The following is a 25572-nucleotide window of genomic DNA, read 5'->3' on the forward strand; positions in this document are numbered from 1 at the left end:
CAGCGCCCGCCCGGCACGGGGACGCCTCGGCCGCGGCTCCAAGAGAGCAGCGCGCCTGCGCAGAGGGGGGCTGGGGGCGGGGCTCGGTGGCAGGGGCGGGGCCAGCAGCGCCCAGGGCGAGGGCGGAGCCCTGGGCGCTGGCGCCGAAGGTGGGCTGAGGGCGGGAGGCGCGGATCGCTCAGCAGGAACAATTTTTGGAGCCTGTTGTTCCACAGCAACAGTTTTAAAAAGTGTTTTCAAGCTATCCATCTCCAAATTACTAATGCATTATTAGTTGAAGTTCGACTTCAACAGACCTGCATTACCTGAGGCAACTTCTTTGAAAGAATCCTTGATATCAAGCAATCAATAAAAAAAAAAAAAGAAAAAAGTTGGTAACTTGAATGACAAATTTCTTCTGGTATTTTTACTTTCCTGGTAGCAAACGGTCCCCTCAATTCAAATATTCAGCCTTGATTGCAAACTGAAAGTTCCTTTTCATTATATCAGTAATGTAAGTTAAAGCACATTTTAATGACATCTTTTATACTCCAACAAAAGTCAGTGAAGAAAAGCTACATAAACCGCTATGCCACAAAGACACTACTAGTCTTAACAAAACCACCTTAGCGTTAGTAGTGATGCAAGTAATGAATTTCAAATTCATACACCTCAGCTGAAAGGGGACCAGTTACCAGCACATGAAAATACTTTAAAAACAAATAGTTTGATTTCAAACATTTAAAATGCAGTGAAGCAAATTCTTTATTATACAAAAAAGTGCTTTAATACATCAAACATTTAAGCAAAGTATTTAGAAAAAATACATTTCACTATTTCCATTTTATCAACAAGTTAAAAAAAGTTAAAAATAGACAATATTTAAAATATTTATACATATTAAAAAAAAATAAAATCTCTATTGCCTTATTCATCCTTGAGCGCATACATGACATCATCCTGGCTAATATTTAGTCGCACCCGCATGTGAAGATACTTATTACTGGACTCCACCAGCAAGAGCCTGCAGGCACCGAGCCTCGAACAAATTGCCATAATTTCTGATATTGTAGGACTCTGCATGCCTTCAATTCTACACAATGCTACATGTTGATGATAGACCTATTAAAAAAAAAAAAAAAAAAAGAGAGAAAAGGTCACAGGTCATGTTTACCTCCTGCTGCAATGGAGTAGGCCAAGGTGAAAAAGAGAAGCTTCCTTCCCTCCACATGTATAGGAGGGGAGGAAAAACTAGCTCCAGCCTGTTCGGATGAAATGCACACGTGCTGCTGTTTTAGCACAAACTGTTAGGACTTTGTCAAGGAAGTAACAATTCCAAGCTATACTTTCCTTTTTTATATAGCCAAAAAGCAAAACAATTAGCAACCTACTTTGTCTGCCATTTTTTAACTAGATCATTTTATCTGTTACTACACCTCTTCTCCCCTGGACTATGTGGACTAAAGCTTACACAGCAGATTAAGAGCTGGCATACAATTAATTACATATCAGTTCACTCAGAAGTGTTCACTCATGGCTGGGCCTGAATATCACAAGTCACACTGACTACAAACATGAAAGATCACAGCTTAGAAAGGCATGATACACCTTTAAGCACAGGAGAATGCACTTATCACAAATCATGCAGACTAGTAAATCTGTAACAAGAATCAGTTGGGGTCTTCTGCTTTTCTATTTAGAAAAAGCAGAAGAAAACCCTTTTGGTGTTAGAGGAAAACTAAGGGAGAAATGTAACAAATCAGTCTAACAAAATATTCTTTGAAGATCAAGAACCAATCGCCCAGTGTATCTATGCAATCAACTGATGCAGATGTTCAGGAGCCAGTAACGGAAAATGCAGTTAAAATGCTTACTTACAAACCTGTAGAACCAGATAAAACTAGCAGGTTATTTTATATATGAATATATAGTTCTAAACATTTTTATAAAATATTAACATTTAGCTTCCATACTGTGGAATCATAAAATGGACTCTGTGCAGAGTCTTCACAGCTCTGCTGGTGCCAAGTATTTTATGGGTCTACTAAAAAATTGAAGCTACTAGTGATCTGTCTGCCTCTATTGAGCAAGACAGCGATACAGAAGTTGGAATCAACTTTCAGTTTTCCTCCTTGAACTATGTTGCCTGATATTTTCAGCTTCTCTTTTATTTTTCCTGTTATAAAGCATGTTAGGTGGAGGCATGCAATATTTTCAGATGCAGGCCAAAAAAATCACTTTGTGATCCAGGTCACTGGTAACATTAACACAACAGCAGGTGTTTCCAGTTGTAAGTATTTAGTCCCATTGAAAGACAGGTGGTAACATTCAATTAGGCTTTACACATGGCCTGGACAGCCATGCCCCAATTTACCTTGCCATCATATTGTCTTCTACAAAATTTTAAGAATGAAACCCCCAAATATTTAAATATTTACACTTTTGCCTGATAATTTTGACAGTGCTCCCCTCTTTTTTAAGGGGGGGGGGGGGGGAAGTACTCCAAAACATGAACGTACCTGTTGAACTGTTGCCTCCTCAACTCCTGCCCTGCGAAACTCTGCTAAAATTGCTTTCAGAAAGATTTGTTCATGCAATGAGGCATTCCTGAATATCAAAACAAAACAGATGAAAATCAATCTGTGAAGTTTAGAACTTATGAAACATCAGGAAGAAGTCTGGAAGGGAAATTGCTTAGTAACCACATATTTAAATGCAGGGTATTATTCTATCTGAGAAAGGTAGTTTACGTCAACTAGCCATTATATTACAGCCTGCAATTCTGGCACCACAATACACAGCATTTCACTTCACCTCACCTCTCTTTCAATGTATCCGAACACAACATTTCATTCCATACACCGTACATGTTCTGCAGTGTGTTATGGTCAACTTAGATTTATGAATTAACAAATCAACATTGAGGTTTTCAGGCCCAAGTAGCACAGTAGAAGCAGTTACTTACATATCCAACAAAACATTGCATTTGCACCCCTTAGTCCCCCCTTCCCTGCTGAAATAGATTCTCTTCCTTTTGACTAGAAACTGGTAAAGCACTTTACCAGTTACAGCTTGTGCAGACCACTGAAGGGCAACAGAATTCCTCACGTATTCCCTCAGGAAACCTTTTGGAAGTCCTAACAGAATCTATTTAAGTTAAAGAAAGAAAACAGTTCAAATGGGAAGGACTTGCATTCTGCTCAGATCTCCGCGCCTGCATCTAAGTGAGCAGAGACAGTGGCATAATACAAGCAGATACATAGAGGAGAATAGTTGACTCTTGAGGAGCCGGTGCCTACACTATGCACGTCTGAGTGGTTTCTCCTTCAGTCTAGCTCAAAGTCTGGTCCAGTATGCTGAATAATCAGTAGTGTTTGTAGTGGTGGGCTCCTGAGTGTATCTTCCAGATTCAGTTCCAACTGGAAGGAATTAAAACGTATGTACTTGGAAACTGCTGTTCAGTGAAATCAATGTACAGTAAGCAGGGACAATCACGAAATTTCAAAAGCCCCCTCCTAATCAGAGCTAACACACTGACATGGAAACATCCTGTATAAACTTGTACAAGTGATTTCTATGCATTTGTTTCCCCTGTCTTTAATTCTTATTTTGTACTTCTCTCTCCCACCTGAGCTGCAAGGTTTGTTTTGTATCGTACTTCAACAAAGCATGATGCATCGCATATGCTCCCACAGGGTGGTGAGGACAGACTGAATGTTTTTGAAAAAATAGCCCAGTGAAAAAGACACAAAAGCAAAGAAATTCCTCTGAGAAATGTTTTTACCTGATTGCATTTATATATGGTGATGAAAACATTTCATCTATGGCTTCTGTTATGTGGGCCATCCTGACTATTTCAGGGGTTCTCTTTTGGCTAGCAAACTCACAGATCTCAGTGGCCCTTCTGCAGATATCGAGGCAACGCCTTGCATCACCAGACAGTGCTGCGACCTGAAAGTATACATAACAGGTTTGTAGCAATATTTCCTACAAGTTGAGAAGACTTTAGCAAGAATCAATGGACAAAAAAACCCCACAACCCGACCACAAAACAGGAGAGCAATGCTGCTGTGAACTATGTTACTAGAATCCCAGATTTTAAATAACAATCTTATTGATCAAAACCAACAAAGCAAGTCTCCCACACCCCCACCCCAATCTGGTCATCACAAATTCAAGACTGAACTTTTTTCTATAACCACAGAAGTCAGAAGTTTAAAAAAAAAAATCAGGAAATTCGATGTGAGCCATTTAGTTCAACACCAAAAGTTTTCAGAAATGTTATCAATAAAGACCCTACCACAGAACACTCCTCAGTTTTTCCATACTCAATAGAATATTGATTATAAGAGTACACTAATATTTTTTAGTAGGTCTCAAAGAAACATCTGGGATAGTGAATTTACATTTACAAGTGCCTGAAAATTTTTAGGCGTCTGAAATTTCTGAAACTAAATACTTCTTAAAACCCCACTTGTGGTTTACAATTTTAATAAAGCTGTGAACATTCACTAGATATAGTACTGGCCTAGTTTTCCCAGTAGATGCTGATAACATATGAAAGCCCTAGAGCCCAGCTGGAGCCAAGAATGAGAAACCCTTTAGAAAATCTAATTGCGAGTTATTTTTCTAGATTTTCTGAAGAAAAATCATACTAGAAAAACACTGCAGATTATTCAGTCTGCAAAATCATCACTTATTCTTATAAACAGGTGGTTCCTTCATAACAAAACAAATGCTTATATTTACTTCTGACTTATTTATGAGTACTCTTTTTTACTCCTACAATGATGCTTAGCAGAAAAAGTTTAAGCATATACTGTTTGACAGATGATCTAACATAATTTTAATAGATTATGTTAGCAATTACACGTTAAAATAAGACATTAAACAATGCATACATCTTAATTTGAGAAGCTACTGATCCCTAATGCATTATTTATTTTTTGTACAACTGAGTATTAGGACTGGCAACAGAACAGGTACTACCTATTATGCCAAGGCTTTAAACACCTTGAGAAAGAAAATGAATATGGATAGTTCCACTGCCACTGGCGTACTAGTTTTTTTTCCAAGATCATCCAATGACTCACGTTATGCCAAACACTGGAGAAAGCTGATATCTTATCATCATGCATTATCACAACTCGTGTTGTCATGCCTCCAGCTCTTGGAATATACTGCTGCCTTCTCAAAGTAGGTGGAAAAAGCAACGACACTGCTTTAGCAATGTTTCCTGCTAAAATACCCTGTATACCTTACAGAGAGCATAATGTATGATCCGCTACTTGTGCCCCACTTGTCTCCAATTCGGAACACACAACCACAGAACCAAGTCTGACTACTGTTACAAAATTCTCCCCTGCTGCCCCCCACACTCTTTACCTAGCGCAACACAAAGGACATGGATCTGTACTATGCTTACCTTTCTGGAAACCAGCTGAATTGCATCCTCTTCAAATGCCTTCATGCTGTTCAGTCTGGACGAAATAATTTGCTGTAACTGTTTGTAGGTGTAGGGCTGAAAGGACATTCTGGTGAGGCCCTGTAGTAAATAATACAATACAGTGAGAAGCGTTTGTAGTGCTTGAAAACTCTCAACTGCTCAAGCATAGCCTGTATAGTTAGTTTTATTTTCTCTGGTAGGAGCAATCTCTCCTTCACATCCTTCCCCTCCAAGTGATACGCTTTAATCAATTCTTCCACTTCATATTTGTGAAATAAACGTGCAAATCCACAAAACCGTGACTAAGTGAGGACGACTGGTTGGACCTCCCCACTGAAAGGCCTCTTGTAAACAAATCAGAGCCACCTAATATGAAAATCTTTTGATTACAACTGTTTACACTTTATTTTTTAATACAGTAACAGCATAAGCTATTGAAAAATATTCATCTCTCCTTTAGCAAATCTGTATACATGTATACAGTCATACTATTGACTTCACGTTAGCAATCAGCCAAGAATTAAAAATCCTCTTCTGGCTCAAGCTAATAAAAACTGCTTTCAGATGAGGACAATCTATGTTATAGATGGTGCACTGCCTTTCATATTCTACAGGAGGCCTGAATTTTGCATTTCTTATGCAAAATTCTCCTCTCTTGTGACTACATGGACTCAGCTGATCTGCAGGTTTAGCGGGTGGGGGAAAGCAATTCACACACTGTGGGACTATTTTTGAGTCACAGAAGGATGGAGGCACAGAACTGTTTTTGCAAATCACTTTTCAGAGCAGTGATGAAGAGATGACCTAGGAAAATGTATTCAACACAGGTATAGAAGTGTAGAGTGCATCTGACTTTCTGTCCAAAGGCATCCAACAAAGAAAATCTACCAGCTGATGATGGCAAACAGAGAGAGGTAACTAGGTGACTGGAATGAAAGGGGAAAGAGGAAGGGAAACCAGAAGAAAATTCTTCTGAACTCTGGAGTAAGCAGCTTAACCATGAAGCACGGCATTTGATTATCCAGATCTTAATATGTTTAAAAAGACATCTGCATTCTTAATTCATTCTTACAAGAACACAGTGTACTTACACAGCATAACATCTGATTAGCAAGCTGGCTCCTAAACTTACTTTGCTAAGATTTATGCGTTCATTATTGGCCCTCTGGAGAGGGAATTATAAAAGCATTGTTTAACCTCTGATGTAACCAATCCTACCTTTCTCCTGGATTACTTTTGATTGCATACAGTATTTAATCTGTTCTCATTTTATAGCATAGCAATAAAACTGCCAGGACATACCAGCCTGCTAGCTACTCTGTTCATCATTATTCTCTCTGGCAAGTCCATGGTATTAGCAATGGCCAAGATGATTAACTTGGAGTGCTTTTGAGTTGGCCAGTCAAATAAATTGTACATCACATTCTGTTTCCGGGTCCACAGAAGATCAAGCTGCAGAGATAGAAAGAGAAGAATTAGACTGAAAAAGAATGGCCTTGTATTTACAATACCTAATGGGGGTTTGAGAGAGCTAGCTCTGCCACAGAAGACTCCTTGCGTGATTCTGAACAAGCTGTCTCTGTTGTGTTTCCTTTATTCATCTACTAATAGGACTGCATTTTCTGAATTAGGGCTCTAATCTCTTTTGGAAAAGCACAGTCCTAGTAGATGCTTGAACAGTATTAATCACAGTAGAGTGATTAAACAGCTGGAGTTTTTAAACACTACTGTGATATTAATACTACATCTAACAAGATTAAAAGACCCTCCATGTGAGAACCTGTATTAGCTTACAGCAAAAAATAAGTGTGCATTTGTTTATTAAGGAACATTGCACATTCAAGGAGTTTCAAAACTGGATATGACTTATTTCGCTGTGAGTTTTCTCACTGGAAAAGCAGCAGCTTCCAGACAAAACACAGTTGAATTCTATGGTATTTAGGACTTGACAGAACAATTCATTCCATGACTTGGACCAAAACAAAACATAAAACCAACGTGAAATCCAAGGCAGAGAACAATATGGCAAAAGGATACTTGCCCATTTAAATTCAGTTTCCTAATAAGGCTAAAAGGAACTATTTGTCTGTCTTCTCTCCTAAGTCTATTCCTTTTAGATCATATATGATACACTCTAAGCATGTATAATTTGTCTTTTTCCATCCTCCAAAAACTCATTTCTTGAAATATTTCAGGGAAAGAGAACGAAGGATTCTTTGTCTCACCTCATCCACTACCAGCACTGTGGTCTTCCTCTTTGGTCCAGGTGTATTGAACAGTTTTGCCAACAGTACTGCAGCATGGGTTGCTGTCACCTTCTGACCTGTCAGTAACTGGACAAGGATTAAACAATGTTGGAGGTTAATCACACCAAAACCCTGGAAATAGGAAGTTTAACTCCTATTGGTTTTAACTTTTCTCTAACAATCAAGACCAAGCATCTAGATTTTTTTTCCCATGGGAGGGGAGTAAAAAAAGTAGCTCATAAGACACTCAGGTCTACCAGAAACTGTCCATAAAGGAGAACAGAAACAAAAGAATACATAGCTAAATAGAAAGGCCATTAGAATTTCCTGCAATTTGTTTTAAATATAGATTCATTACAAAATCCTGAACCTAGTCTCAGGAGGACTCTAAACCTAGCATACCTCAAGGGTGTCTCTGAATGCAAAATACCTACTGAAAACCTAAGTTATTTGACAAGAATAGCCTGACTTCAGTAATCTTGGACTCCCATTAAAATATTAACGAATCATCAGCAGGATCTAGAACTAAATAATTTATTCAACTCTAAGCTAAAAAAATACCTTCAACAAGAACTGCTTCTGCAATAATCTATGTGGCAAAACAGATGAGCTGACTGTACGTTACCTCTTCCCTTGCAGGTCCAAAGATATACAGAAATTAAAGCATGACATTGCAAAATTACACTATATATGCTGAATCAATTGTTCAATATAATTCAGAGTCAAGCTGTAAAGTAAAATGAAGACTGCATTTGAAAATTGTATTTGTTCTCCACAATCCCTTAAAAACTGACCTGAGATTTCATAATTATTAAACAAGCCGGAGCATGACAATAACGTATAATCTATGCTTGTTTCATGTTTCCAATTCAGTCAGGACAGCCTGAATCAGTCACACAAAGCAGTTAGGTCCCAGAGGATCTTGATTCTACAGCTCTGGAACTGGGCATCCAATATACCACAGAGTTCAGTTTGTTGTGGTGGAATTGGCACACTTACTGTACCCAGGTATTTAACCTTGTCTTTCATCTGTCCAGGCCTTCCTGTCCCTGTTCCTTCTCTAGAAACTTTCCTCTGACAGTGAGGTAACAGCAATAGTGAACACTCCAGAATTTGCTTCAGTCATGCAAAGAAACATCAGCAAACTGGAGCTTGAGACTGACCCACAGCAAGAGATGCAGCGATCAGAAAAGTAGCAGCAGCCTAGCTAGGGTACTTGGATAACAGCCGAGGCAGAAGGAATCAGAGAAATAAGTGGTTCATTTGACTATGTGCTTCCCTGAAGGATATTTAACTGGGCTAGCTTAAAGAGTTCAGGGCCTGTGAGGGGCAACAAATTTTACTTCCAAAGGCCTATTCTTTATTAATTTTAAAATTTCATGCTGAACAGGATAGGAACAAAGAGTGTTAAAATACATTAGCATTACCATGAAATAAGGTAATTGTCATGAAGCCTTTCACTATGCTGAAGAAACACAGCAACCTGGCTACAACAAATCCCTCAGCAGACACTGTCTCTGCGGGTTTGAGGAAAGGATGCAAATATGTAAATTTAACTCCCAACTATGAGGACAGAGATATTAGAACAAGGTATGCCACTTCCTGCTCAGATAGAAGATGTCAAACTTAAATAAATGGAGCAGAAGTTTATAAGAAAATGGAATAGATGCTTCAGGAAACCATCATTTCATTTCCAGGTCACCAGCTTAAAGTTAGCCTAGCCTGACAAAGGTCTTGAGCAGTTACTGTCTAACGCGTATTGGGTGATCTTAATCCAGTCCTCAGAAGATTAATTCAAACCCATATAAACGCAAGCACAGTCAGTAGTCCCAGATGAGATACTGCAGGCTAGTTTGTCATGGAAATCTCAAATACAGTATTGTTGACAGAGATGATCCCTCTTTAGCTGGATTGCTATGATGACAGACCAATTAACCATTAAGACCCCCTTAGTAATTATTCTACTGCTACACTGACTTCCAGAGTTGTCATCTCAGTAACTTTTTAAGCATACGTGTGCAGAAAAAGTTATAGAAGGGGAAAATATAAAAAGAATATGGTTTAGATTTTTTTAAAACCTGAGTGGATGTAATAAATCAGGCTATTTCCCAGCCACTGCCCTTATGCAGCTGAAAGCAGAATAGTTCAAGAAGTTGGCCATGGCCTTAAGTTAATTATTTTTTAACCCGCTCTAGGATAAAAGCATACAGTCTCTTGGAGGGACTACTTGGAAGTATTGATATGTTAAGTGCCTTGAATACTGTAACACATCGAGGATCTGATGGTAAAGCATAAGATCTCTTCTTCTTTCAAACCAGAGAGCCACTGAAGAGGCTTTACTTACCTCTAGTATCTGCACGTAAGCTTGGTGAGGGTCAGTCATCTTCATGCCATTGATCTCTACAAACTGGAATGATGGTAGGTCATCATTTTCTGCAGCTTGCTGAAGACAGCGAATTACTTCATGAACAGTTGCAGTTTTACCTGTTCCAGGAACTCCAGAAATGTACATGCACCTACAAAAGGAGAACACCTTTTCAGCATCCTGAGCAAAATCATAACACTCTTAGGATTAATGAGCTGGAATTCCTGGGCTCTGAAACCAGCTTTAAATACTACTCCTCTGTCACTTCAGGCAATTCCCTATATTTCAGTTCCTTTATTTGCCAACTGGGACACATAACACATTGGAGGATCATGAGAATTTTTATTATTACTGAAGCAATTAACAACCTAAAATACTTTATAAATGTAATTTACCTCTTAAAAAAAAAAAAGGTTTCCCAGACATCTAAAATTGACTAGTTATATTTTGGTCTTTAATTTGAATCTGTACAATAAAGGAGCCCACATTATTTCTACGCACAACCCTTCTTAAGGAAGAAAAATACCAGGAAAATTCAACTAGGAACTTTAATTCAGCCAAATGATGATAACTTTTTAAATAAAAGTAGTGTTGATTGTCTGACTGCTGTTATACTATAGGTAGATGTGACCTCGGTCACAGTCTCACCAACAAACTCACCCTCCTGTACCATCAACAAGTTTGCTTTCCACAAAGTTATAGATATCCTGGAATTCTTCCTCACGACAAGGCAGAGATTCTGGGATAGCAGAAACATGCAGCCTTTTGATTAAAAAAAGAAAAGGAAAATTGAAATAGGAGGTCCAAGGTTTGCATTTTCACAGTTCTACCTGAAGGGCCTACTGAGGAAAACAAATAGCCAGACGCTACACCTTTCACAGTTGTGTGTAGTTTTTCAAATCTCTCGTACATACTTTAAGTCTGAACACCAGTGTCAAGTATCCCAAAAGAAATAGCCTAGTCTCTCTATACATGCTTTTAAGTTTTAAGAGGGCTGAACAGTCATCTTCATAAACAAACAGCATGAATATACAGCAATAAAGATCTAGCTGGTTTAATTCACAAAAAAATTTTAAGTCAGTGTAGAGGTAGGATAAAACAGGGATAAAACAGTTGTAGTAAACTGAAAAAACTAAAACTCAGCTTGAAAGATACAGTCAATCCTGAATGCATTTTTTTTTTCCACTGTGAAGATTTACAACGATACCTGTAAAGCTTTTTCACACACTAAGAGGAGACAGATATTGTACCTTTCCAATCTAAAGCTAATGAGAGAGGATCTTTGTTTTTCTAATGTTGCACAGAGTAAAGGCAGATACCTAATTCTGAAGAACTTAGCACAGACTGGTTACAATAATTTGAAATTGTAAAACTAGTATTGTAAATACTACTAGTATTTGTAAATCTGGTATTGTACTGTAAATTCATAAATGCTCTTCTGGTATCAAAACACCACGCATTTTTACCAAATTTATTCAATACAGTAAAGATGACATTTCCCTATGTCAGCAGAGCCTACTGCTCTGCATACCTGATGCAAAAAGATGATTTCCTCCCTTGAGCACACATTACCTTAATCTGGCTTCTTCTAGTATACTGGCTGGTTTCTGTGCTTCATGGTTGCGCCTGGGAATTTCAGGAGTTGCATTCCGGGGTGTCTTGGGTGTTCCTGGTAAAGGCTGCAAAGAAAAGTTACAGCCTCAAACAGATTTTCTACATACGGCAATTTCTATTGGAGACTGATCATTCATACAAGTTTCCCAAACATTACTTATACACAAAGACTAGCCAGGCATGCCAGAGTGCAAGACGAAAAGAGAAACAGTCTTTAAAAACGGAATTACCAAACAAGCCTCGTGGTCTTTTCTTCCTAAGGGAAAAAAGAAACTGGAAAGGGGGTGACAGGGGTCAAAGGGGGTGTAATTAAAGACAATTCCACCTTTTAACTGTCTGAAGAATTTTTAAATTGTTTACGCTTTTCTAAAGTGCTGTGTTACAAAGTGATCTGGTTCTTAAGAAACAGCAAGCAACTACGAATTGATCTATCTGAATTTCATTGTCCAAACAAAAAAGCTGTATGATATCTTAATTACTTCTCTTTGTTGTGCTTACAAGTTCTAGTTACACTAGGATTTCTGTGTTAGAAATTTCATAAACATAGAGTAAAAATTAGCCATTGACAGTATGTACCTGGCTATGGTGCTGAAAACAGTCTTAACGAGTTAGGCCTAAGATTCATGTAGCCTGGTATCCCATCTCCATCACCAGCCAGGACACTACGAGAAACTGCATGGCCAAAGAGCGTGGCCATAAACGCTGTAGAGCATCCCTTTTGTGTTGGTAACCATGTGCACATTGGTAAGCTTTCAAGAATCAGGACAGTTCTACTGCCAAGCACAAAGTTGGTCTTATGGCTTTCTGCTATATATATAGACTGCACTCAATAAAGACTATACAGAAATAGAACTAAAATGTCTCAGTGCGCAGCTTACAATAAAAGTAAAAATGGTGGCCATAAATGGATTCATCAGTTTGTTCGGCTCCAATCCAATCCAACATTTTCCCTGTTTAGGCTAGAGTTTTCCAATCAACGTTGTCACAACATTCACAATACGCAAGTGTTTTATACATTTGCATAACCTACTCATATCAAAGATCACATGAATCAAGATAATGTTTCATTAAAAGCTAAGGGGTTCAGATACTTAACTGTAGTACACAGGCATCAAGCATTCAAATAACTGGCTCAGAAACAATAAAAACAGCTCTTTTATATGGAAACTTACAGTTTTCTTCAGGGTCTTAGCAGAAGTGTGAACTGAAGACTCCCTTGAAGATTTTGGGGTGCGGAATATTCTGCTTGATTTAGTTTTCTTTTCTGGTGTACAGAGCACATCATTCTCCTCTTCCTCACTACTTGAAGAGTAAGAGCTGTCTGAGCTAGACAGAAAATCCTCTTCCTGCTTCAACTCCAGTGTATTTAGTATGCTATGAGAAACAGAAACGATATGAGTCTTAAAAAAATACATACAACTCAACACACTACAAAGTATCATTTGTACCTTTTCAGCTTTTTCTGTAGTTAATTGTAATCAGCAAGTCAACATATTTTCCACTTGAGCTGTTAATTTTCCATGGCTATTTAATAGACTGGTTTAAAGGAAGTCAGTTTTCTGACGAACACCATGAGCTGGCTTTATGTTTCTGAACATAAGACAGTTTTCACTCACACTGCAATTAAGCTGTGCTTCTAGAACCATTTGCATTTCAATATTAAGCTAGACAAACTCTCAAGGCTTCAAGCTATCAATAGCAATCTGAATAAGATATCACGGACGCAAAAGTTTACCTAATTTGTTCTCTAATGCGAGCGCTTGTTTTCTGTGCACATATTCTACGAGAACGAGGGGTCAATGCAGGGCTCTGACTACCCAGTTCCTGATGTCCAATTAAACTGTAAAGAAAGAACACAAAGCTGTTTGTATTTCCTCTTTGCATCACACTTGTAAAGATGGAGAGAAGGCCTTTCAAACTTCAGGCTCAATTGTTATGGCTGTCAATCCAGCATGAATTCTTGTTTACAGTATTTACAGATTGGCTATGGCACGGATACTGGCAGCACCATTTCCTCTCTCTTGCACTCTCTCGTCAATATATCTTTGCCAAGAAAAAAAACCCCACAAAATATTTACTATTGTTCATTCACGGTCTGTACTGTAAAGATTTTTATAGTAAAGCCTATGTGTTTCTATAAAGCTTTGTGAACCAGTAGAGGAAAGCTGCTAAGTCTAAAGCAAGACCCTGAGTCCATACAAGTCAGAGTTGCTAGCTGACCTGTGATGCTGTGACAACAGTGCCTGCACTAGCATTAGTTCAAACCAGATGTCTGACTTGGGCCCTATCAACATTCTACCACTTTGTTTCCTGATGCACCCTCAGCTGGCAACAGCAATTATTTCACATTGACTGAAGGCTGCTGCATGTTAACACCTTTCCCTCACTTCCCCGGTTAGACACATACACGTCAGTGAAGAGCACTGAATAGGTGCTGATATAGTTGAATTAGCAGCCAAATTATTTTGCAAATATAACACTGCCAAACTGAAGGGATAGGGGCTCAAAACAGTAGCTTTTTTTGTTTGGTTGTGGGTTTTTGTTGTTGTTTGGGGTTTTGGGTTTTTTTTAAGAGAAAGAGAAAACAAATATGACTTTCTTTGGGCATCTCGTTGATCTGCCCTTTGGAGTAGATTTTTCTATTTGTGTTTTGAGATTCCTTGGTTGTCTTCTTGGGCACTTCTTCATCCCCACCACTGAAACACTTTACTGTTAATACAACTTTCCTATTACTTCAAAGGACACAATGAGATTAATTACTTGAATTATTTGTAGACAGTTCTCAGAATTTTTTTAGATCTATAAATACCACTGAAATGCCATTACCTTATCAATGAAAAGTAAGTGTTTTTTTGCTATACAATAAGTGACAAAAATGGGGTGCAGATCCACCGAGTGCTGCACCCACATCTTTACTCTTGGAAAGGAGGAACATGACTGGTTTTTGGCTTCTTGCAACATTTTATACAAGAAAGTCTGATCCGTTCTCCTCCTGCCCCAGCTTAATGCCATTTTTAAAGGCTGCATGAAGATAAACAATTACACTTTTTGAGTTTTGATTTTTTTCTACATGAAAATTATCATGAAAGTATACATACAATTATCATGAGAACTCTCATGAGGCCAATCGCATCCCTTTCTATAGTTCAGCGTATCTCAATAGTTGTCACAAGTAGGGCCCATTTAAGCCTGTATGACATACGTACAGCGACTGCAGGGAAACAGATTTTTATCCATGCTGATGAGTACAAACCATAATGATCAATATGGCTTCAGTTCTCTTTCATATCATCCTACCATTCCCATTTCCAACCTCTTCTCTCTGTTCCTGTAACCATGAACTGCTTGTGTCCATCTTTAAAGTTAACTCCTCTTATGATCTCCCCAATCATTCATTCACCTCCAAGTAACATGCTTTCTAGAGCTTCACCACAGTGCACTTGTGACTGCTTAGGCTATCCCCCCTTCTCTCCGTGATCTCAACAGGCAAAATGTGGTATACACAGAGACTTCACCTGCTTCTCTCTCCAGAAGTCTTTCATAAATGTGCTTTAAGACAACTACATACAAATAGAAATCCTATACAAAAATAATTATAAAAAGGCTATCACTTACGATATAGTGTCATCTTTCATACTAAGATTCTTGGCTTTCTCACTGGAGTCTTTGACCTTACTATAGGGGGATAATCGTATTGTATCACTAAACCTCTGCCAGTGCTCTGCAGTATCAAACATTGACTTTGACTTATCATTGGCGCAAGGTATTTTTGGTGGTGAGCCTAAAATGCCAGTGAATTTCACTTTTCTTTTGGTAGCTGATGGTTCTAATGGTGCTATAGCATCAGAGTCATCATCCAAAAGTTCCAAAACTTCACATCCCAGGAGCCTGCCTTTAGGAAATCTTGTGGGACCTAGGAATCAAGAGCAAAATGAACTTTTGTCAGGCTTTAATATGGCTGGTTTGGTTAACTTTCAAAAGACATGGTACGACTGGCTCGGTGGCTGTCATTTAAATGAAAGGAGATGGCATTACACTCCAGGAACAAGGAACTGAACCACTAGAAGGCATATACTTCCTCTAAAAAGATGACTAAATAGAATACAAACTGATTTTTTCAGTTTTCTAACGTGCCTCCATCACTTACAACTTCACTCAGACTCCACTTGGAAAATATTACATGTTACATAGGATCAAACATGCTTATTCAACCAGCCCAATGTAAACATTCTAGTGCACTATTAGTCAGAAGATTAAAGAAAGTGAGATGTTCTGAGGTCAAGTTAGGCTGATTGGCAGCATTTCAGCCAAGAAGCACTTTAATTTAGACTTACCAATTACAAATAAAACATTTGCAACAGCAATTGGATATAAGCATTACAGTTGCTTGAAATAACAGACATAAGACAAACAACTGATGCACCCAAAAGACTTGGGCTAACCCCAAAGCCTGAATAAGGTAGCTAAAAATACTGATGTTGAATATTACCATTGTTTGAACTACCCAAAATGAAGAGGCACAAAACATATTACATTCAAAACTACCGAATGGACAGAATATTGCCATATACATACTGTTTAACTGTAACTTCTTTCTTGCTGTTGGAGTTTTGATGCCATTAGCCACTCTTTGTGAATGTCTCTCCTTAGCGAGGGAGGACTTGGAAGCAGAATGTTTTGATTCTATTTCCAACTCAACGTTTTTTGGTTTTGCGGCACTCCAAACAACACTCTCTGGCTCTTTTTTCAGGGGGGAAACGATGTCTGAAGGAACAAATGAGTTTGAAGAGTTTGGGATGCCACCTCCTTTCTTGTTAGCTTCTTTCAGCTTAGAGAACGTGTCAGGGGACAAAGCCTTAAAGCATTTCCCATCCCAAGACTGTTTTACATAGAAAGTTTGTTCCTTGTTTAACGTAATAGGTAGTTCCTCCCCCAGATGTAGTGGTATTACCTGTAAAAACAGAAAATACCAAAACACACATACCTTAACATTTACTATTAATTTAGCATTCAACTATTTTCTTAGCATTCAACTATTTTCTATTCACAGATCTTATTATTGGAACTCATGCAATCCTTCATTATAGAGGGCAACACCTTTAACCTACCTTTACACTAGCATAAGTTTATTGCACTATAGGACTCCCATTCAAATTACTTCTTTCCACGCAAACCTCTAGCTGAGCTGGCTGCCAACAACCAAAGTCGTTTTGGGATGGAGGAAAGACAGAATATCAACAGTTTTCAACTATCCTATCCAATGTTAACTTCATTAACAAATACACATCACACATTTGGTTTGGGAGGGAATAAAGTAGCTGCACTGTTCTATTACGCTTTTCAAATTGTATCTCTTTCTTTCTTCCCCCTATGTGTAGAGGGGTTGCAGTACATACCATGATGCTTTTAATAATGGTCTCCACAGCTATATCAGTGTCATAGCCAGGAACTTGATCAAAAAACACCTCTTGGGGAGAAACCTCTCGTTTAAGCAGTTTCCGTTTATTCTGAGGTATCTCTGTAATATGAGAGAACCACTGCACAACTGCATGTTTCTGCTGACTGCCTGTAACAATGAAAAAAAAGTCAGTGAACATTAAGAATGTTATTATATCGCAAATAGTTATTACCAGACCTCAATGACTTTAGCTGAAATGCCATCAAGGACAGAAATCCTCCCTGGACACAGGTGAGACAGCATCTGATAAGATTACAATTCCCATTTGCTAGGCTAAATTAAAATGTTTGAGTTGAGACTTTTAAGGACTAAGCTAACATCCACATAGGGTCTCAATCACAAAATACCTGGAGACCAGCTCCAGAAAGAAATGAGACATAGCTAATGAGTAGTTTCTAATTCAGACTCAGACATAGTCTTTGTATCGCCTTCCATGATTTATCTTTTCATACCTATCTCTATCTATAAATAAGTAGTTCTACAAAGGATAGAAGTAATGAGCCCCATTTATTCAGCCTTGTACCTTACTGCTAAATTACCTATGTCTAATAAGATGCAAGTTCCAGGGCTGCAGTGCTCTTCCTCCATTTGGATTCTCCAATCTCTAAATAAAACATGAGCTCACACTGTCTTCCTCAAGGACCATTTCTTTTCAATTAGACAACTAAGCAAAAAGACTGTAAGAATTTAACATCTTTAAGCTCTCCATTTATCTATCAAATTTAGTTGAAATTAGCCATCAGCCCCAAATATTTGGTGAGCATGTGAATACAGATGCAGTGACTACCAAAGCCTAATTTCCTTAATAAATTAGGCCAGTGATATAGTGTTAATGCTAACTACATCCCCATGAAATAGGTAACTTTAAAACATTTTAAGATTTCTCAGATAGGAAGTAAATTTTTATTTCTCTTACCATCTTCATATAAATCCAGGAGCTGTGCCACAAAAGGCTGATCTGCATTCTCCCCTTCCACTAAAACAAAGTCGCCAAGTTGTATACAGGTTTCTGTTCTGCTTCTTTCTGATATAATAAGGATTCCTCTAGAAAGTGATACCCACATGCAGATTAACAGGATTTCATATTCTTCATAATTCACATATCATTAAAGCTAATGGCCTGTCAATTTTACAGCTAGTTACGCCCCTTCTTGCAAAGCTTACAATTTAGTTTCTTAATTAAAAGCTTTCATATCTATTTCAATTAGACAGTTAACACTTATTCACAGGTTTAGTTAAATACATTTGTTTATACATTATACAATTTATAATTCAAAAGCTTTGTGACAACGTTTTTCTTATACGCATACAGTGTCATGACACAATGCTCAAAACCTTACTCATATTCTCACTGACTGCCTCATTAACCTAAACGATGTCAGAAAGGTAAAGAAACCTTCATTGATTAAGCTTCCCTGAGCAAGCCAGAAATAAATGTTATTTACTTGTACTGGAAAGTCCTCAGTTTTCTATCCGAGCTCATGGGTTTTCCATACCAGGAGTAGATAATTTTGCTTTGCTGCCGCGTGTTCATGATTCCCAAGGAAAAGCTAAAACAAATAAACAAACAAGTTTTTTTAAATTATTATTTACAAATAAAAGCAGGGAAAGACTCAGGATGGCCAGATACATAGAAATGCCATCAATTCTTTCAGTGTGTGTGAAGAATATGGCATGCATCGGTTGATTCAGCGAAGCCTACCGTCCCCAAAGCCTCCAGACGCCTCTCCCCTGAGGGAGGAGGAAAAAGGGAAGATGTTTAGCAGCGGATGGATCGTTCTTCAATTCCTTTTTTCACATCCAGCGCTTGACTAACACACCTGACAAACATGCGATTCCCTTGTTACTGGCTATTTTGCTTACTCACAGAGGAGGTTATCAGCTATTCTCTGCTTATTACCAAGCCCTCCCGCTCCTCCGTGCTGCCCTTGGGGCCGGCGCGGCCCCTGCCTCCGGGGGCTCGCCGACCACCCGCCGCGATGGCCGGGGCATACTGCCGACCGTTTTAAGACTATGCCTTGCTGTTTTTCATCCAGACCTCACAGCAACCAGGCGGATGAGACCGTCACGAACGTTTCGTTTAAGCTCAATTTTTATGGTTTTTGTTTGTTTGTTTTTCTAAATAAGAATTTTCCCTCTGGAAACAGGCCGCAGGGCTCAGGAAAATGCCACACCCCCCCCCCCAGTGCCGTTCCCCCCTCGACCACCCCAGCCCGTCGGTTTAGAGAGGTCGGGCAGTGCTCTGCCTCAGGGAGCTCGCTCCCCGCCCCGGGCTGCTGCCCGGTTCCCAGGCGGCCTGCGGGGCCATAGCGTCGGAAGGGGCCATTAGCGCCGCCGGGTCGGACCCGCAAAGAGACACCGAGGCGCTCCACCACCCTCCCAGAGCCACTAACCCGCCCACGCCCCTCACGGACCGCAGGGCCGAGGCCCACTCACCGCGGCGCCTCAGAAACTCCCGTGCGCGGCGGCAGCGCGAGCTCCTGCCAGCACTAGGATAGAATTTCGCGCCAAAGCCCGCCTGGAGCCCCGCCCCCTCGGCCGCGCGCGCGCACAGGGCGGAGGGGGCGGGAAGAGGCTTGCGCAGGAACCGGCGCCATGTTTGCGCCTGGCGCCCCGAAGCCGCGGCCGGAAGGGATGTTAGAGCCCGAAGATAAGATGGCGGCCGGCGGCGGCGCCCCGGAAGCGGAAGCTGCTGCAACCCCTCACGGAAGGGGAGCGGGGCGGCCCGCCGAGGAGTTGAGGGGGGCTGTCTAGCGGCCGCCATGGCGAACCGGACGGTGAAGGACGCGCACAGCATCCACGGCACCAACCCGCAGTACCTGGTGGAGAAGATCATCCGCACCCGCATCTACGAGTCCAAGTACTGGAAGGAGGAGTGCTTCGGCCTGACGGGTATGGCGGGGCGGGCTGGGGCGGGAGGGGGCTCGGCAGGGATCTCGGTGAGGAGCCTGTGCTGACGGCCTGTCCCTCTCCTAGCCGAGCTGGTGGTGGACAAGGCCATGGAGCTGAAGTACGTGGGGGGTGTCTATGGCGGGAATATTAAGCCTACGCCCTTCTTGTGCTTGACGCTGAAGATGCTGCAGATCCAGCCCGAAAAGGACATCATCGTGGAGTTCATAAAAAACGAGGACTTCAAGTAAGTTGGTAGCTTCGTTTTTACTTCTTTTGGTTGTTGTACTGAATGAAACTGTCCAAAACAGCCAGGGAAACCTCAGTGCAGGGTTTAGCTTTTAGTGGGCCCTAATAAACTGTTCTTGCTAAAAAGCATGTCCTTCCTCTTGCTTTCAAGACTGTTCTCCTTGTCACTTGGGCTGTTGGAATGGCTTGCCTTTGTGGCATGTGCTCTCTGTGATAATGCACCTCCGCCTGAAGTATTTAGAATGAGGTGCCTTAAGGGAGCCATATTAATCTCCTTTTTCTTCAGTATTTCTTTCATCTTTGTGAGTGATAATGCACCCATACAGAGATATATACGTATACTTGAGTATATATATATTTTTATATATATACTTGAGTACTTGAAGGAGAAAATCTAGATGGTTGTGTATTCTATTTATTTTAGTGTACTGATTTTCCTCAGAAACTTATGGGGGAAAACTCTTATCTGCACTGCTAACTATGCAAAGAGGTCAGATGCATGAAATGGTTTACTTTTCAGGTATGTCCGAATGCTTGGTGCATTGTACATGAGATTGACGGGCACTGCCATTGACTGCTACAAGTATCTTGAACCACTGTACAATGACTATCGAAAAATAAAAAGTCAGAACAGAAATGGAGGTAAGCACTCTTAGTTGTGGTTTCTTAGTACCTCATAGATGACCTTTTGTTAAAAAAATGTATCATGCTAGATAAAAGTAAATATTCTCTTTAGTAATACAAGCTTAAATTGTGGCATAACCATTTTTTTAAACCTTTTACTTATTCATCCTTTGGATAGCCTGTTGTTGGTCTTGCTGACTTGTACAAATGAGAACTGCCTTGCTTATTTTGCTTTCCCCAAGTGCTTGTGTTTTCTGTTGGGCACTGAAATGCAGTTCCATAAATACCAAAGAAACACCGTTTGAATGCTGGTTTAAGCACTGTGAATCTGCTAATCCTAGCTGTGCAGTAATTTCCTTTTTGCAAGACAGGCCTAATGATTTTCCTCATCTTTGAGAATGATTTTAGAACTGTTGTTTGTACAGCCCACCTAACGTAAATTGTCTGAAGCGTTTCATCTTTACTCTAGCCGCTAGTGTAATCTTGTCTTTTAAATGCTATTTCCCCCCCCACAGAATTTGAATTGATGCATGTGGATGAATTTATTGATGAACTGCTCCACGAGGAACGTGTATGCGATATCATTCTGCCTCGATTACAGGTTTGGAAAAGTAAATGGTTATGGAATTCTTAACTGCGTCAGATTCAGTAGTTGTATCAGCTACTGGCTTGTTGCATAAAGCTACGATACAGGCCCTTCTGGCACACGAGATGCCTCCTTAGGTGTTCGTTCTTACTTGGGTTATGTAAGATGAAGTTGTAATTTCTCCTAGAAACGATACGTTCTGGAAGAAGCTGAGCAACTCGAGCCTCGTGTTAGTGCTTTGGAAGAAGACATGGATGATGTAGAATCTAGTGAGGAGGAGGAAGAGGAAGATGAAAAGGTTGGTGAACTATTTTGGAAAGGGATAGTTAAAGCTGGTGCTGAACCACCACAGAACACTCTATGGCCTATGAGAAATATTTGAGGGGAGGCACAAGGAGGCTGCTTGCAACTCTTATCTCCCCTCTTAACATATTTGCATGTAACCTGCCTGTGAGAACTTGTTAGACCCTGAAGCAGTTCTCAAGTGCTCTGTGTTTGTCAAACTTTTCTGTCTCCTGAAATTCACAAATCTGGATCTGTTCTGTGTTAAACATATTTCAGATAAACTGTTTTACATACATATATAATGGAGAGAACTAAAGGTGATGATGGAAGTTATGGTGACCATCGTAGTCAATTCTGCTGTACTCCTTAAGAATCAACAGTATGAGAGGTGGCCATTTTAATTTCCAGTTGGCAAACTTAGGCAGTACCACTCGCTTCTGAATATGAAATACTTGAGGATGGGGAAGTTTGATTGCATGACTTTTGTCATTTATATTAACTGTTCAGAAATCTTTACTGATAGAGAAAAACCTTGATGAAACAAGATTTACAGAATCTTCCCCCACCATTGTTTCCAGCTGGAACGAGCACCCTCTCCTGACCACCGCAGAAGAGGCTACAGAGACCTTGATAAACCTCGCAGATCTCCAGCTGTGCGATACAGGCGAAGCCGAAGCAGGTCTCCAAGAAGGTGACATGGCTCTTCTTGAGCAATATTTTTACACCTATTGTACTGCAGATGGCTGGAGCAAAGCACAGAAGTGAAGATGACAGTTCAGCCAGAATCTCTTACACCTCCCAGTTCCTTTAGCTACTTTCTAAAGTAAGGAGTTGCATTGCACAGCCACAGTCAACCCAATCTGCCTGTTTCTCTAGTCCTTCAGTAACTCTTGAACTTGCTGGCCAACTTTAGCTAAATTTGACAATACAGTGAAGATATTACGGAGAACCAAATGCTTTGTTTTCATGTAAGCCAGAGGCTGCAGAGTAAATCCTGTCACATGTTCTTACTGATAATAAGCCAGGAAAAACTCATCACTAACCTCATTTGCTTACTGTGTGGGCCATTCCACAAGCCTCTTGTGCAGGAGGCCAAACACACACCAACTGGGGACACAAGGGAGTGCAAGGGAAGCCCTGGTGCCGTTGCTGGAGAATATGGGAAGTTAAACAGCTGGTTCTGCTAATGATTTTTAGCGACTTTTTCTTTTCTTCCCCAATTACAGGCGAAGCCGCTCTCCAAAGAGAAGAAGGTAGTCTTTTATTCTATTATTTAATCTTAGAATGTGTGCGTTTTTAGTACAGCTATCATAAAAGCTTCCTTTCTCGCAGTCCATCACCACGCCGGGAGAGGCATCGTAGCAAAAGCCCAAGACGACACCGGAGCAGATCCAGGGAGAGACGCCACAGATCAAGATCTAAATCTCCAGGTATTTTTGTCATTTACAGATTAACTCTGGCAAGTCTTCATCAGCAGAACATTCAGTGCAGGAAAAATCTGTGTCACAGTATCAAGAAGGTAGCATAGGTGCTTAATCTGGCTCATAAAACCGCTAGTTATATGAAAGCATAGCTGGAGAACTCCTTTAATACATGCAAAATTGCCTTGAGTACATTTTTCAAATATTTGCCAGGAGGTTAATTTGAGTGCCTGATTAAGGCTAGGGTTGTTCTGGCATTATCTAGGACACCTGGTCACTAGAAGCAGATTGCATTAGCAAAACAAAAAAGAATTCCAGGGTCTATGGAAGTAACTGTAACCTTTTTATCTCATAGGGCATCATCGTAGTCACAGACACAGAAGTCATTCCAAATCACCTGAAAGGTAAGGGCTTGGCCTATTTCTTAAGGGTGTCTGTACTGCTGTAGGAGCTCTTACTTGTCACTTAATCTTGGGGACTGAAGGTCTTCTTACAATGTTGGAGATCAAATATTTCATACAGTATCTCCCTCAGTGTTGTAGTCAAGTCACACTATCCGTATTTGACCACAGAAAACACCACTTACTGCTATGAATCACCTTGGTCTTTCAAAACAATTACGAATACTGTGGCATATGGCGCTTTTTTTTTTTTTCTGTTTCAGATCTAAGAAAAGTCACAAGAAGAGTCGGCGAGGGAATGAATAACAAACTAAATCCAGCACACAGTTTAAGGACCTTGAACTGCAGTCTAATACTGTCCTATTTGCTTTACAGGACAGCTGGATATGTACTGGCTGCTTTAGCAGTCCATTTCTTTAATCCTTCTCCTCTTGTACAAGTCTTGTTTGTTTGAGTTTTTTAATTAAAAGAAAGCTAAGGATACTTTTTATGTAGTTAGTTACTCATCCTCGTGATAGAATTTGAGGATTGTTTTTAAATTGTTTTTCTCAAGGCCTGTAAAAACTAGTGAAGAGCAATAAAAAAAGGGGGGGGTTGTCTTTAAAGGCTCCTTGCCGTTTCTTTCATAATACTTTGTTTATATGTCCCCTTGTTGAAGCTGGCTTCATTCTCAAATCAGGGCGTTGTTCTGACAAACAGTCACTGCATTCAGTTGCCAAAGTGAGAGTATGTTTGAGTTAGTTCAGGCTGGTAGCTCTTCAGTGTTTGTAACTATCATCTCAAACCTTCAGTGCAGGAAAGGAAGTAAGACTGTCATAATCCAGTGTGTTTACTAAAAGCAAGAACTAACTTAAAACAGCTCTCCAAGACACAGCTGTTACTGGTTCCTTTGTAAGAATCATCCTTAAGTCTAATGATATGCTGCTTCTGATGCTACTATCGGACAGTTTAGAAGCTTCAAGCAGTACAAAGCACCACTTCTTAATTCGTTTCAGGCAAGAAGTTATTCAGTATATTTAAAGACAGTAAACCACTCTTTGAGCCTAGTTTGTGGCCTACCTGTGACTGGCGACAGAATATGACACAATTATGCTCAGCTCTACCTTCTCTGAATGAAGCTGGCGTTCAGCAAGTCCTTGTTTTTCAAATTAAGAATAATTAAGCTCTTACTCAAGTGCCAGTTCTCATCTTAGTACATTTAATTACGTATCACAGGAAATCAGTTGTGTTAAACCCCTTATGTACCATCCCTTTATTCATAGTCTTGCTTCAGGAGCAGGGACTGACAGGTTTATCTCCTGAACACTGCATTTATGGCTTAAGTGTTTTCACATACTGCCCAATGAGTGTTGCAACACAAAAAGTAGTATGCCAAGTGAATTTATGGAAAGTCCTCTTTAAAATTACTTCACAGTACAGCCTGATTTTTCTAGAGTATTTTCATATTATTTTGCAAACTTTATGAACAGAAGAGCAGGCGTACTCTTCCCTCAAATCAAGTATTTTACAAGAGAGACACACTGGCTGTGAACAACACGTGCAATGACACCAGCATGGGGAAAAACAGGTATACTGATTGTATGACTCATTAAAGCTGCTCATCTTTCATCTCTTCTTTAAGATATCTAAATTAAAGCCATTTTTACTATTCTGGTTTCCTAATTACAGTTAAATGCAAGCATGCATACAAATAGGGAAGAGGAAGTCTTATGTCCTTTTTTTGCAGTTTTATTTTTCTTTTAAAAAGTTTTTTGGCACTACATAGTTCTGTAAAGAATAGAAGTGACAAATTTTTAAACACATGAAATCCCCTTCTAATTTTATTTTTTTTAGAACAATATATATAAAGTCTGAAGCAACCAAAGTATGAATACAGCTAATAGAAAATAAAGAACTTAATTTTAAAAATTCTCTCTCTTTACAGTTTATCAAGATAAAACAAAACACAATTCCCCTTAAAAATAGGGTAATAAAATAGATTAAATTTGTATCACTCAGTTTTGTGATAC

General features: G+C 39.7%; 2 protein-coding genes across 2 annotated transcripts; one reads left to right on the forward strand and one right to left on the reverse strand.

Annotated features, from left to right (window-relative positions):
- Positions 1–679: 679 nt before the first annotated feature.
- ORC1 (origin recognition complex subunit 1) lies at positions 680–19595 on the reverse strand. The gene is made up of 17 exons (XM_050900915.1): positions 19545–19595; positions 18554–18658; positions 18025–18152; positions 17047–17216; positions 16226–16601; positions 15266–15563; positions 13386–13490; positions 12823–13024; positions 11609–11715; positions 10697–10798; positions 10016–10187; positions 7651–7758; positions 6728–6877; positions 5405–5524; positions 3764–3930; positions 2499–2586; positions 680–1101 (listed from the first exon to the last, which is right to left on the reverse strand). Exons 2-17 carry the CDS (start codon positions 18640–18642, stop codon positions 907–909), a joined length of 2577 nt encoding a protein of 858 aa, XP_050756872.1. The 5' UTR covers positions 18643–18658; positions 19545–19595; the 3' UTR covers positions 680–906.
- A 271-nt stretch (positions 19596–19866) lies between these two features.
- Positions 19867–24046, forward strand: PRPF38A (pre-mRNA processing factor 38A). The gene is made up of 10 exons (XM_050901369.1): positions 19867–20000; positions 20085–20244; positions 20767–20888; positions 21386–21471; positions 21644–21754; positions 22320–22432; positions 22968–22994; positions 23074–23171; positions 23518–23566; positions 23827–24046. Exons 1-10 carry the CDS (start codon positions 19871–19873, stop codon positions 23867–23869), a joined length of 939 nt encoding a protein of 312 aa, XP_050757326.1. The 5' UTR covers positions 19867–19870; the 3' UTR covers positions 23870–24046.
- Positions 24047–25572: the final 1526 nt, after the last annotated feature.

The sequence above is a fragment of the Gymnogyps californianus genome, chromosome 8 (assembly GCF_018139145.2).
Source record: "Gymnogyps californianus isolate 813 chromosome 8, ASM1813914v2, whole genome shotgun sequence".
NCBI lineage: Eukaryota > Metazoa > Chordata > Aves > Accipitriformes > Cathartidae > Gymnogyps > Gymnogyps californianus.

Bases quoted from the DNA above. Each gene is read 5' to 3' on its own strand.
- ORC1 (XM_050900915.1), bottom strand. From the start codon at position 18,642: ATGAACACGCGGCAGCAAAGCAAAATTATCTACTCCTGGTATGGAAAA. The intron at 16,602-17,046 runs GTATGTACTGCA...CTGTTTTTACAG, and splicing joins CCATTATTAAAAGCATCATG to GTAATACCACTACATCTGGG. The intron at 2,587-3,763 runs GTAAAAACATTT...TTTGATATTCAG, and splicing joins CCATATATAAATGCAATCAG to GAATGCCTCATTGCATGAAC.
- PRPF38A (XM_050901369.1), top strand. From the start codon at position 19,871: ATGGCGAACCGGACGGTGAAGGACGCGCACAGCATCCACGGCACCAAC. The intron at 23,172-23,517 runs GTATTTTTGTCA...TTTATCTCATAG, and splicing joins ATCAAGATCTAAATCTCCAG to GGCATCATCGTAGTCACAGA. The intron at 23,567-23,826 runs GTAAGGGCTTGG...TTTCTGTTTCAG, and splicing joins CATTCCAAATCACCTGAAAG to ATCTAAGAAAAGTCACAAGA.